We start from the raw sequence: 14,984 nt of genomic DNA, 5'->3' as shown, positions 1-14,984 counted from the left end.
GATGTCTTCTGCCCCATCTCTCAAGACAAAGAGAAGTTAAATACTTTCTTATAGTGTGTACACTGACACATCAGACACAAATAAAGGGTGAAGTGAAAGAGTGTCTGCATTTTATACTGTATTTTGGAGAAAAGACTATCAAAAAAAGTCCTAACAGAATATAATTGTTCTGCCACAGCTAGTCCTTTAGAAGGTACACCACTATCATCAACTATTTTCATTCCCTGGATCATAGCATAGCGTTGCCTTCCAAAACCCCACTACCACAACATTCCCAGAGGCCCCAGGCTCCATGATGAGCTCCCCCACTCCCATACCCTCTCCCTGGGGTAGTTTCTAGGATATGATGACCCCCCCCCCCCGTCAGCTCAAATGACCCCCCCCCCGTCAGCTCAAATTCTCTCATCTTCCCACCTCTTTAGCTAGCGAATGCGGCCTCTTCCACTAGCCAGCTTTGCCTCCCTGTTTGTGGTAAATGAGTGGAGATAGTGATTAGATAAGATTGGGACTGACCCCTCAGTGGAGGCATGGCATAGCAGGCCGGGCTCTATGACACTAATCCATTTGAAAGGGAACCTCTAACAGAATGCTAATGAGGGAGCTAGCATGGGTATCATTGTGTGTGTGTGTGTGTGTGTGTGTGTGTGTTTTCTTCAAAAATGTAATGACTTTCGCTATAGGCTTAGTTATTGAAGTTTATTTGCCACCAGAGTAGGAATGATTCAGCCAAGAACTAAAGGGGAAAAAACATCTCGTATCGTAACTGGTGGTGATCAGTAAAACCCAAGTTGCAGATCCACTTGTTTTCAAGTTACAGACTACATGTTGATAGAGCATGTGTACTTTGTACTTCGTGTACTCAGTACAAGTCTGCTTTAGCTCAAATGTCCAGCTGCTCATCCACAGATGTTTTCCGATCTCCTTCCTCTCCTTGTGCTTCTCTATTCACATGGACAAAGGCCCATAGTTATGTGTTTGGCAGGGGAAAGGCTTCATAATACTGCCCTGAAAGCAGCCATTAAAGGAAGAAAAGGGAAATAAGTCCATCCATTAATTGGATGGTTATTCAGGCTTTCAGTTACTGAAAACAGGCTCTAAAAATAAGCTAGACGCAGCACAAGGGTCCTGTCTGTTGTGCCCTACGATAGTCCATTTGACGTGAACGGGCGCTCTGCTTGCCCTGAGGGTTGATGGGCAAAGCACTGTAGCCACTGAAACGTGAACAGACCTATGGGAAAGGAGGACACTACCGTGGTAGGAGCTCATCAACAAAGTCAGTATAATGTTTTTCAGAAGTTTGTAAAATTGCTCAGAAACTGTGATTTCTGTACACGTTCTGGTAAACATAGACAAGACACAAAATGAAAGCTTAGAGATAAAAGTTGACTAAACTAATTAGGAATAAAAGTGATACCGAATTGCATGCCTACTTAGATCACTAATTCAGCCCAGACTCCACACTGGTACTTGCAAATATTTAGTAACTCGAACACCCTGTGCACAAAACGATAATCACCGCACATAATCACTGCAATTATGTCATGTTTACCACCGAGCATCTGTTAAGTGTAAGCACTACTCCGACAACGCCATTCCCACTTGCTTAAATATGCGTCACCAATTTTCAGTCGACACTGTGTAGTTTTGAGTCTTTAATGTATGTTTTCGCAGGCTTGCTGTGACTGCAGCTGATTCTAGGCCAGTGCACTTACCCCAGGCACAGTGCCAAGGCATAATGAGACATTTGGTTCTGAATTTCACAATCTGACAGAATCCATTAAAGCCAAGCAGGGCTGCAGATGCAGCAGCGGCGGGATCAGCCAGGCCAAAGTGATGACTTCCCATTTCCCCCACATTATATCATATATCCCCCTTCTTCTGCTTAGACAAATGACCAGATCCAACTAGGGGGGTCTGTCGGATTGTTTGCACACAGATGCCAAATTATGGCTATCCATGGCTGGCACAGTGGCACTATTGACTCAGTATACATCATTATTAAGAGGGACTTACTGTGTAATAACCAACAGCCAACCAGTGTTGAGATATTCTGACTCAAGCATTGCATGTACAGAAATGTCCAAAATTATGATGATTAAGATGATTATGTACAAGAAATCACACTACATTACTCTGGGATTATCACTGTTATTAATTTTGGCAATTCACATAAAGACTGATAAAATGCAATTCCACCAATCAATCAAAGTATGTTGCATCAAGTAGTGGCCACTGTTTCTTTGAGTGCAAGTATACATATCAATATGGAGACACAGTAAGTTCTTCTTCATTACATAACTAGGAGGACTATCACAGCACATTCTCCAGTATTAAATTAACACTGAGAGTGTTAAATCAACACTGAAAGAGTGGGCAATATACACACTGGAACCAGTCTTAAATTACATTAACACTGAGAGTGTTGAATCAATACTGAAAGAGTGGGGCCATATACACACTGGAACCAGTGTTAAATTAATACACTACTTAGTGTAAAACCTATTCAAATATTTCCCAGAGTGCCTTGCCTTTTGAGTGAATTCTAGAGTTACCAACCATGACTATAATTTTTTGTGACACATACATAGTTGTTGAATTCATTCCTTTCCAATCCTGTGGCCTTCAAAAAGTGAGTTTCTATGTGAATGTTATCATTCAAATTAAACTTATGACAATAAATTACATATCACACACTGATTATTTACAGGCCACATCAAGTAGAGTTTGCAAAATTCCAGTAACTTATCTAAAATACCCAGATATCCAAGTTGAAGGACTCCGGATTCGAAATATCTTCCACCTGGGAGTTCTGGGAAACCTGGGAATTTCAGGAAAGTTCACAGAATTTTGCAACCCTACCTGCAAGCCATATTTTGCTGGCTTGCAAAGTGATGTGTAAATCCTATTGGAATCCACCCAGAGTTGGCTCTCAAACAGTTGAAGCTCTTCTTCACCTACAACTTGAATTCAGAATGCCTGCCAGAGTTAGGAACATTGTGAGGATACTACATAAACCATTCAAACTGTACAACTATTTCAGCAACGGGTTAAAAAAAAAATCAAACTAACAGATTGGATTAGTTTAGAAAAATGTATGTTATTTATCTTTGTTTAGCATAAGATTTATCAATCAATGTACAAGCAAAAACACATTAAAAAAAGATAGAAATCAACCTGCAGTAGATCATGCTTGGAAATATGATAATGATGGGCTTGGTTTTGGTTCAAAGTGACGCGTATGAGTTTCAGGCCCCTGTATTAGGGGAAAACTAGGCCCTCAAACTAAGGCCTTATGAAATACCTATGGTATTGCATTAAATATATACATGTTTTATGATAACATTCACTTAGGTTCTCACTCGAAGTCCACTAAACAAAAAAACGAATGAAGGCAAAGTTCTGACCTCAGCCACGAGGTCAGAACTTCCTGTCATGTCAGAAACAGTGTCATGACACCTAACGTGACAGTTCCTTTTGCTCCTGGGCAACATGCATCACCTCTAGGAATCAACAGATCTGATTGGTCAGCCATGCGAGGGGGTGAGAGGTTAACGTTTGGGAGGCTACCAGGCATAAGGCAAGCAAAAATCTCAGACCCTCTTGTATCCTGAAAGATGATTCAAATGGATGAATAATTGCTCATGCTTCTTAAATACCTACAAAAGGTTCCTATTAAAAGCTGTGGACCTTGTTTCCGTTGACACTGTAGAGTGTTAAAATGAAGTGTTTTGTAAAACCAAAACCAGCGGCAACTGAACTGCCACCATTGCGAAGGAGACAAAACCTTCTTGCTGGAGTATTGAAACACATAATTCTGAGATGTTTTGAAACATTACATGGTGTGTTGTAACAATACTTAAGTGTGTAACACCTTGCCAGGAACTGGGAGCACTACCGGAAAAGGAATGAAATGAACAGATTGTTGGGCTCCCGGGTGGTGCAGTGGTCTAAGGCACTGCATCTCAGTGTGAGAGGCATCACTACAGACACCCTGGTTCGATTCCAGGCTGTATCACAGTTGACCGTAATTGGGGGTCCCATAGGGGGGCACACAATTGGCCCAGCGTCGTCCAGGTTTGGCCGGTGTAGGCCATCATTGTAAATAATAATTTGTCCTTAACTGACTTGCCTAGTTAATTAAAGGTTACATTTTTGTATTAAGTATATGTTGTTGTTTTTTGTTTTTGTCAATTTCAATTTACCCCAGAATTTATTTTTACAGTGTGGCTGTGTGGTTGAGTGGGTAATATTCCAATGAGACTACAATGAAATGTACCATTTTACTGCCCCGGAAGTCAGGGGTTCAATTTCCGCTTCTGCCTGTCCCACTTTGACCCCTCTGTCTCCTCGTGTTTCTAATCTGTCTAAACAAAGCATAAAGTGTAATTCCACAAAAAAGATTCTCCATAGGCCCTTATCCTCAATCAATATTTAGGCTATAAACCATTTGTATTTCTTAACCACTTGATTGTATGAGTGACAGTTTTTTGTGTTTTGATGCTACTATTTCTACAGTGTACAAGCCTGACCGAGTGCTTGGAGAGGAATGAAAAAGGTCCTTTTATCCACTTAACTTTATCGTACTGGAGTTGTACGAGTCCGAGAAGGAACTTTGACTTCACGTACACAAATCTCAGGTTCAACTCAGTAGCCCAGATTGACCTTCTGCACCGCTCTCGTTCCAACTTTAAAAAGTCAACATTGTACAAAGAAACCAATAAAAATGACTAACAAAGACTACAAATAAAGAAAAATAAAATGCATACCACAACTATAGTAAATACACATAATCACTGAGGCCAGTATATGCAGTATACTACATAAAGATTTCACTGACACTAAGGATACACATTGTGATTTGGCTTCCTATCCATAACATTACTCCAGCACTCAATGGGAGATAATGGGAGAGTCACAACCATCCTAATTCCTGCTGCTGGAACCACTTATCTAGTTCAGAGACTGTCAGGAAGTGTGTTTGTGAGTGCAGAGCCTGCAAACAAATGCAGACCTGAGCAATTATCCTGCAGATGAGCGGAAAGCTGAAACCTGATTTGATTATAAGACCACGAAATTCCTCAAGAAAACAGAAATACAGGAAATGCAAATGAGGCCCATCTGCCCAATTTGAGCTCAGGCCCTCACTGAGAGGGAGCTGTCCGCTTAAATGTGGTGCTGAAATGAGCTGTGGTTACTGGCACCTGTTGTGAGTTGCTGATACACTAATACAGTTTAAAAGAGAGAGTGCAACATATAATAAAAACTTTTAAAAAACAGCATTGTGTGATTAAATGGTTCAAATGATCACTTACTCTAATTATTGAAAGAATTATTATTTATTTTTTTCAACCTGTTTGGAATGCAATAAACTTGAGAGACAAGCAACACATATCTGAAACATGAGCTTAAAATGTCAAATTCTATAAATAGATATGGATGTGTTTAACAAAACAAATAAGCAATTAGAGTGACTTATTTTGACGTATTCTACATGTTATACTAGTGATCAGAGTGATGAAATCTTGTAAATTGTTATCTAAAAACATGGTGCAGTTAAACAATATCTATTGTTTGTTTCTCATCCAAACTGCTATATAAATACACATGAAGTGCAAACACTTACCTTGCCAACATACAGCGGTTCTTCACCTGTGTACTCCTCCAGGACAAAGAATTGGTTCCATACCCAGCTGCGTTTGTGCCTCCGAAGCAGCTCCCCTGGGCCTCCAGCAGTGTGCTGGGCCTGGTTCTGTGTCCCAGAGGCCCCAGAGGCGGAGATCAACCCCCAGCAGCCCAGCTCCCAGAGGGGAAGCAGCAGAGCCAGGAGAGCACCTGCTCTCCACACACTTCCTGAGCCACACCACCTCATTTAGGCCCCCTCCAACAAGCAACAAGCCCAGGAGAGAGAAAAATCACACAGCGGAGAAATGTCAAAACCCTCAGGGCCTGATCCCCACTGTCCTCCTGACCCAATGTTTTGCCAAAAAGAAAAAGAAGAAGACCGTGGATACAACCCTGAAGAAGATAGTACTTGGATTGGAGAAAAGGGAAAAAGTCAAGCTCTGGGTATTGGAGTGGTGCTGCTGTTCATTGGTCTTGATTGTAGACAAAAGCTGTGGTAATTCCCTTCACTTTGGAGATAGAGGATTGACATTGGGGGTAGATTGAGGGTCAATGGCGACGGGGAAGCTTGCTTCTTCACCACAGGGGTGGAGTAATTGGCACCTATCAGAACAAAGGGATGAGGAGAGCGAGAGAGAGAGAGAGTTAGAGAGAGAGAGGGAGAAACTGCCATCAGCAAAATTGCCTCAGTGACCGCAGTCACTTTAGACACTAAGTAATGTGCTTGCTGATGCAATGATAATTACATTTTTCAACCACTGATAAAGAAATCGAACAAAAATGAATAGACAGTAAATATGGTAAATACAATTAACATAGTATCCTTCAAGGGCCCATAATGTTCTACGTACTAACCTACACTGTACATTCCCATTCCCAACAAAACCCAAATTGAGTGAGGTCAAATGTTAACAAGAATATTGGAGCAAAATGACCTGGCTTATCTATGTACACAAGCAAAGTGATTTCCACATACAGGGGAAAAAATAGTCGGCGGTAGGAATAACAATTAAGTGTCGTTCAGCCTTCTTTCGTGTTGAATTCACACTACTGCAGACTTACCTTTTCCAAGGTCGTTATTTTGTCACATTTTCTTTGTAGAAGGGCACAAAGTAATACCGCTATGGCTCTCCACACAACACTAACAAGGCACCTGATCTGTTTGGCAAGCCCTCATCCACAAGATTAAAAATAAATCTGAGCTGTCAGCAACATGACGGACCGGTTCGTGTTCTGACCTCTACTCCCAGCAGTTTGTGTGTGTGAGGACTACGGAGCGCCATATGAGCATGCAACGCGATCTCTGCCTCAGTCACTCAGCCACCATCATGCTGCTGCATGGGATTGACTACCAACGACCAATCATGCCATTAGGAACTAGTGGAAGTAGTGAAATAGGCTTATTATGATCGATTGTTGTCTAAGCATATATCACACCACATCCCAGCGACACCACCATTGGATAATTACCTGAGCAGTATACTGTGACTTGTTATCTAGTTGAGAGCTGAGCAGGCTTAGCCATAAAAGACTGTAATGAGAGTGTGTAAACACTCGGAAGTCAATCCATTCACTAGGTACATGACCAAATATCACTTGACTTACCAATTCAAGTCAGCCAGAAGAAAACTCACAAAAAAATCCCAAGAGGACTACTGAAACTGAAAGCGAGCTCTTAAGAAACAGAAACCGGGACTCTTGACCATGCATACATCTGTTTCCTCTCTGACCTGTCTTTTTCTCTCCTCTTATAGACTATAGGCAGATACCTTGGCCAATGGAGATAATTACCTTGGCATGCAATGTCCTCTCTCTTCCCACACAGTCTCTAGCACTCATTGTGTTTTCTACTCTTCCTCCCCGGGAGCTAAATAAAAACAGCTAACACCACATCCTGTTGGAAGTCATTTGCTCCGCTCCACTCGTGCCTTAACGAAGTCATTATCAAGTGCTGGTAATTAACACACAGAGATAAATGATGGTATCATGCACTGCTTCAGAAGTGTTTTCATTACATAGCTGTGGCTTTATTTCGGGAGGCAAAAAGAGCAGTGACACTTCACAGAATTTAAATCAGTCTGTTTCCACCTTCACACGGTTATGCTAGTCCTGCTCAAACCTGGTATAAACTGAGATAAAGAAGAGAAGGAGAAGACTAATTAGATGAAATTGCTGCCAACTCATATTTAGCAACATCAATGGTTGTTTCAGTGGAGACATCCTCTAGCAAGAAGGTTCCTTGCAACCATTCAGACCGCAAAGAACCTTTTCCAAGAGAAAGGGATCTTTGAGTAGAAATGGTGCTCCATAGAACCATTGCTTACTTCTAAGAAACTCCCAATAACCCTTTTTTTAGAGTGTAAAGTACACAGAGCGCTTTTTAAAAATTGAACTAGGTAAGTCAGTTAAGAACAAATTGTTATTTACAATGACGGCCTACCCCGGACAACACTGGGCCAATTGTGCACTGCCCTATGGGACTCCTGATCACAGCTGGTCGTGATACAGCCCGGGATCGAACCCAGGTCTGTTGTGACACCTCTAGCACTACGATGCAGTGCCTTAGACTGCTGCGCTACTCAGGATCCCCTGGGTCCCACTTGACCCTCCAACAGACAAACATATCAAGGTGACCTGTTTGTGTCCTGAATGTGAAAAGCCTAATGATGTACGGAATGGAACACACACACACACACACACACACACACACACACACACACACACACACACACACAGGGAGAAAGTAAATGCAAAGTTCCTGCATCCGATTTAATGGCAGGTAGTGGTAGAAAGTGGAACAGATCTGGCTGGAGGGCAGAGAAAACCAAGAGAGCCGTAGAGGCAGAGGCAGGCAGGTTGAGACTGTGGTATTGTGTTGGAGAGGATCTGCCCAGTGCAGGGTCAGGCTAAGGCGAGCAGACAAATTAATGCTTCTTATTGTGCTTAACCCAGAGCCCCACAGAACGGAACTGGGAATGAATTGTGGTGAGAGTCAAGAGCTCGCTGATGCTATGTGCATCAATAAGAAACAGAAGGAGCAAAAGAGAGAGGGATGGAGAGAGGAAGAGCAGATGTTTACAACCTCCAGTGTACAGGAGAAATATCTGTTTTGTTTTGCTTGAAGAATGAAGTTGTCCTCCACCATTTGCACTTGAGGATATAACAAAAGGATATAACAAAAGCATCACCTTACACATCACTGACTTGGAAGGTGTTTAGTTGCTTTAAAATACCAGTAGTAAAAGGGAGAAATTAGAGTGTTGGAGAGACAGTGATAAGGAAATATTCATCTGCATCATGTAGCAAGGGTCTCGGTCTCTCTCTCGCTTTCTCTCTCTCTCTCTCTGAGGTCTCTAATCCCATTTGCCCGCCTCACAATGGGATTAAGAGTGCTTAGTAACCAATCACTAATTTCCGCCCTTTCATATAGCTTGTAGATTTCACAGTGTCTACCGGGGCACAACAAATACACAGCAAAATTGGAAGTGTTAAACTTACTCCCTGTAGTGTTAATTCTAACACTTTTGCTGTGTGTATACAGTATGCATCTGCTCTTAACAGAGTGAATTTAACACTTTCAAAAGTGTTATAATGTTAACATTTAAACAGTGTTTCTATAACCCTATACTAAGTAGAAAATGTACACTGGCTGTGTGAAATTCACAATACACTGGAGTGAAATATTAAGGATTTCACTATACACTGGAGTAAAGCAATAGGCATTTCACTATGCACTGGAGTGAACTAATTAGTATTTCACTCTGATCTGGAATTAAATATAAAATGCACTTGCTCTACTGTGGGGTAAAAAATCACACAATTTCCATCTACAGTGAAGTGAAATATAATGAAATGGTGTAAGGTGTAAAGCCTAATTTGCATATTTCCCAGGGTCCCTTAAAAATGTTTGTGAATTTTAGAGTGGTCCGTGCTATCCAGGATCCTTGGGACTTCCCTACCCCATTGAAGTTAAAATGTAAAATGGTTAAGGTTAGATTTATGGTTAAGGTAACTTTAAGGGTAAGGGTAGGAGTTAAGGTTGGGGTTAAGGGTAGGGACGTCCCAAGGATCTGGATTGCACTGACCATAATAGAGTTACCAACCATGACTGTACTTCACCAAGCTAGTCCTTAGGCAAATGTTATACTTTTTTTTAAACTATGACAATATATGTTACATATTACAAGGTCTTATTTTGATGTCCCCTAACACAGCGGTGTCAGGAATCTCCTGGTTTATAGACCACATCAGGCCTGAATGTCACATTATGCTGACTTGCAAATTAATGCATAATTCCGATTGGAATCCAGACAGATTTAGGATTGCCAACAGTTTGTATTTTTATTCATCCGCATTCAGAATGACTGTCAGGACAATGGAAATTGAAAATGGAGACTACCTAAACCACTTAATCTGGAACAACCATTTCGGTAACAGGTGCAATAAATGCAATAAATCGAACTAACTGATTGGATTAGTTTAGAAAAATAACCTACCCACAGTAGAGCATTCTGGGAAACATGATAATGATGCCTGTGGTTTTGATGGGACTGTTTTACTCACCACAGTGTAAAACAATAACTATGCTCATTAACACCAACACTGAGGCCTCTTTTACACCACTGAGGGTTAATTTCACTCTTACAGAGTGAAATTATCTTCTGAATCAACACTAGAAATGTAACACTGAAAAGTCAATACTGGCCAGTTGTCTGTGTTAGTTAAAATCTGTAAACACTTGCATTTCACTACTCCATCTTGGACCCCTTGTCTGATTGCTATGGCCTCGTATAAGCTCAGTAAGGTTAGTATGGGCACTGGCTTTCTGATATGCAAACAGAGAGAGGGGGTTCAAAGCAACCACTGAGACAACTCCCTATTCACGGAATAACAGAATCTTATAATCCTGATGTTTTACTGAAAACGCAAGAGCCCTAAGAAGTACAGTAGAGATGCTTGTTTTTCTACAGCTGATTTGGAGAAATTTTCAACCAAGTCACTGTGAATTTTGAGGGAACAAGTTGCACTGCAGCACTCCGATCACACAATGGCAAATCACAATCACGTATTGCCATAGAATGGACTGTAAGGGTCTGGTGATAAACACTGCATAACAGACCCATCTATAGGTTCTTGGTAGAATCCTACCCCTTCTCAATTAATATTTTTTTCTAAGAGTGTAACCAAGTGAGACAGCCCACAGAAAGGGTTCAGTGTGGAGGACCATTTGGAGCGTCTATATACACTACCATTCAAAAGTTTGGGGTCACTTAGAAATGTCCTTGTTTTTGAAAGAAAAGCACATATTTCTTGCATGGAATAGCCTTAATTTCTCAGAACAAGAATAGACTGACGAGTTTTAGAAGAAAGTCTTTGTTTCTGGCCATTTTGAGCCTGTAATCGAAGCCACAAATGCTGATGCTCCAGATACTAGTCTAAAGAAGGGCAGTTTTATTGCTTCTTTAATCAGAACAACAGTTTTCAGCTGTGCTAACATAATTGTAAAAGGGTTTTCTAATGATCAATTAGCCTTATAAAATTATAAACTTGGATTAGCTAACACAACGTGCCATTAGAACACAGGAGTGATGGTTGCTGATAATGGGCCTCTGTACGCCTATGTAGATATTCCATTAAAAATCTGCCGTTTCCAGCTACAATAGTCATTTACAATATTAACAATGTCTACACTGTATTTCTGATCAATTTGATGTTATTTCAATGGACAAAAAATGTGCTTTTCTTTCAAAAACAAGGACAATTCTAAATGACCCTCAGATTTTTGAACGGTAGTGTGTATATATATATATATTATTATTTTATTTTTTTATTTAAAATTACAATAACACAATACAAAGACAATGCGAATGGCCGCTCCCACCATGGGTGCACTGGTCAGAGGGCGCCCAAAGGGATTTTCCAAGGGCGGGAAGAACCAAGCCCCTATGGAAGCGAGCTCACCCATAACTACCAGGTCCAGCACACAAACAAGCTCACAGCATGAAACCAAAACATACACTGAACACAAATATAAACACAACAGGTAAAGTGTGGGTCTCATGTTTCATGAGATGAAATCAAATTATCCCAGAAATGTTCCATATGTACAAAAAGCTTATTTCGCTCACATTTAGTGTACAAATTTGTTTACATCCCTATTAGTAAGCATTTGTCCTTTGCCTAGATAATCTATCCACCTAACAGGTGTGGCATATCAAGAAGCTGATTCAACAACATGATCATTCCACAGGTACACCTTGCGCTGGGGACAATAAAAGGACACTCTAAAATGTGCAGTTTTGTCACATAACACAATGCCACAGATGTGCAAAGTTTTGAGGGAGCGTGCAATTGGCATATTGACTGCAGGAATATCCACCAGAACAGTTTCCAGTCAATTAAATGTTAATTTCTCTACCATAAACTGCCTCCAACGTGGTTTTAGAGAATTTGACAGAACATCCAACCGGTCTCGCAACCGCAGACCATGTGCATGGCGTCTTGTGGGTGAGTGGTTTTCTGATGTCAACGTTGTAAACAGAGTACCCCATGGTGGCGGTGGGATTATGGTATGGGCAGGCATCAGCTACGGACAACGAACACAATTGCATTTTATCGATAGCAATTTGAATGCACAAAAGTACCGTGAAAAGATCCTGAGGCCCATTGTGAGGCCCATTATATTTAAGGTATCTGTGACAAAAATATGCATATCTGTATTCCCAGTCATGTGAAATGCATAGATTAAGGCGTAATACATTTTTTTTCAATTGACTGATATCCTCATAAGACCTGTAACTCAGTAAAATCGTTGAAATGGTTGCATGTTGCTTTTATATTTTGGTTCAGTATAAATAGCGAAACGCAAAACATACAATAATCCCATCCCCACCCTCACCTCTGATTGGAGGACCTCAAACATTTATACTGTACGTTTGTGTATATATTTACTTCAGACAGCCACAGATCTTCCATCTTCCCCAGTAAATAATCATTCTACAATTTCCTCTCACAACACATCCTTCCATTCTCCCATGGTGTCTCACTAGGGACTTGAACCTCCCCATCTGCAACATTTCTGCCGAAATTGCCCGGAAAATAAAATGTTTACCCAAGAGCACAATGATATTTACTACTGAATGACTGTGGTCCTTCAAATCCCTCAGCAATACTGTTTGCAGGTCCAACCACACCCTGATATTATAACATAACAACCATTCCTGGACTTGACTCCAAAAACAATCCACCAATGGACAGTACCAAAAGAGATCCTCTATTGATTCTGTTTCCGCATGGCAGAGTCTGCACCGGTCTGACTGTTCAATACCCCAAACATTGAGCACTATTTTTGTAGCAAGAATTTCATATAATAGCTTAAATTGTAAAGAATGAATTGATGCATCCATTGTTGTTTTGTATATCAGTTCATAAACCCAATGCCATGTTATTGAAACATTGAAAAACTGTTCCCAACTATCTTTAATTTTATACACTATAGTTGTCAACATTATTAGTAAAGGAGGCTGTACCTAAACGATACCCATAATATAGGTCTCATATGGGCCAATCGTGATACTGTATGTAGGTGAGTCAGTGACTTGGTCACATAAAAGTGTTTTTCTAGGAAATGTAAAGACTTTTCTTTGATGTAAGCCTGCCAGTGGCTGAGAGTAGATAGCCTTTCAAATCTCTATGGGTTTTATGAAGCATCAGCCTCCAATTGCTTCGCTCCACACCTCTTAGCCTTAGTATAGCCAAAGCAATCCATCTAATGGGGTGGGTTATAGGTTTGTAATATGTACTATCACAGGGGGAGAGTGTAAGTGTACTTCTCCATAATGGGGTAGACACACTGTAAGGAGTCCAAATTAGTATTACTGTCTGAGATGGGGAGGGGCCACAAACCTAAGAAAGCAGAGGCTTGTTTTGTGAAAACTATCCAGGCAGACCTAATTAGAGGACTGAATGAAAGAATCAGTCTTCTGAATAGCAAAATGTATCAACCTGCAACAGCAGACAAACTTTTCAAAAGTCAATTTGATTAGAGAGCAAATTGAGTAATTGCATCACTCCAATTAAAATTAGCTGATTGATTTGTGTTGTGCAAGAAAATGGCTGATTCATAGCAATAAAACAAATCCAATCTCAAGCAACATTAATAATTTAAATTCATTTTCAAACGATGAAAGCATTGCTTATTAATTCGCTCCTGTATTGAATGAGAATTTCCTAAATTACAGTGTGGAGAACCTGAAAAGAATATAGATGAATATGACATCTAAAGTATGAATTCCATGTGGAACACCCACCATTAAAAATAACCCTGATCAGTCCCCACCTTAGCAAGGTCTAGGAGAAGTCTGGCACAATCGTCCGTGCGCTATGCAGTTTGCTCTGCGTATCCCATCTACCATATGATAAAGTACCATACGTAGGTGTATCGACTGTGCAGTGACAAACGACCAATACGTTGTTGTCATCATGGTATGCATGCCAATCATAACTTTTCATTTGATCAATTAGTAGGATGCATTTCATGCTTGATAAGTTTTAATGCATGACATGTGTATTTCTCATTCCAGACACTGCCAAGAGAAGCAGGTTGATAGCCTTAATTGTTATAACTTTTGTATTACCTTTTCTATTATAATGAACATTCTGTCAAATACCCCATAAGTGACCACGGTATTCATACCGTAGTTCGTGGCGTGCTATTCATATTCAAAGACCATACGTTCACAAAACAAATCCTAACATGAATCTGCTAAATGTGCACATGCAATAGTCTACACAAATAAAGTTATTTTGAAACAACACCGCGCATGCATGTTCCAAAATCGGTGCCAAAATGGAGCGTCGCATCATTCATAGCTACATTAAGCCAACATTGAACTGTTGAAGGCTAGAGACTAAGAACAACCAATAGCATATCATAAATAGGTCTGCCACTTATAGCGCTCACCTCCAACTGTGTTGAGAGAAATGAGACAGGAACGGGGGAAGCGAGATATCTCAATCGAATGTTAAAAATGTCTGGCATTAAAATGTCCATGACGCACCATTCACCACAAAACCCTTGGTCAACAAACATATCAGTGAACAGCCGCTGCAGGAAAGCTGTGTCCACTGCATACTGATGACAGAATTAGCGAAATATAACGTAATGTCATGAATTAACCATATGCCAACTTCGTGTCCCAGTGGAATCGTTCTCAACTGCTGCAAGCGACAACTCTGGTGGAAATGCACGTAACATAGGTTTGAATTTACTCACAACTTCAATGATTCGATAAAACTTACCTCGTATTGGCAGGTCGTAAGTTATAAAAGTTGAGCTCTTTCCGTGTTGGCTACCACTAGAG

At 40.6% G+C, this 14,984-nt stretch overlaps 1 protein-coding gene across 1 annotated transcript in view; it reads right to left on the bottom strand.

Moving 5' to 3' along the window:
- LOC115195723 (cadherin-7) overlaps positions 1–14,984 on the bottom strand; it is a 121,429-nt gene that overhangs the window by 106,278 nt on the left and 167 nt on the right. The window contains exons 1-2 of the mRNA XM_029755891.1: positions 14,923–14,984; positions 5,624–6,225 (exon numbers count right to left, since the gene is read on the bottom strand). The exon at positions 14,923–14,984 is cut by the window's right edge and continues 167 nt beyond it. Of these exons, the coding sequence (XP_029611751.1) occupies positions 5,624–5,869 (246 nt within the window). The 5' untranslated portion in view covers positions 5,870–6,225; positions 14,923–14,984. The remainder of the gene's footprint in view (positions 1–5,623; positions 6,226–14,922) is intronic.

Source organism: Salmo trutta, chromosome 6, assembly GCF_901001165.1.
Source record: "Salmo trutta chromosome 6, fSalTru1.1, whole genome shotgun sequence".
In the NCBI taxonomy this organism is placed as follows: Eukaryota; Metazoa; Chordata; class Actinopteri; order Salmoniformes; family Salmonidae; genus Salmo; species Salmo trutta.
This window is presented reverse-complemented; position numbering and strand designations above follow the sequence as displayed.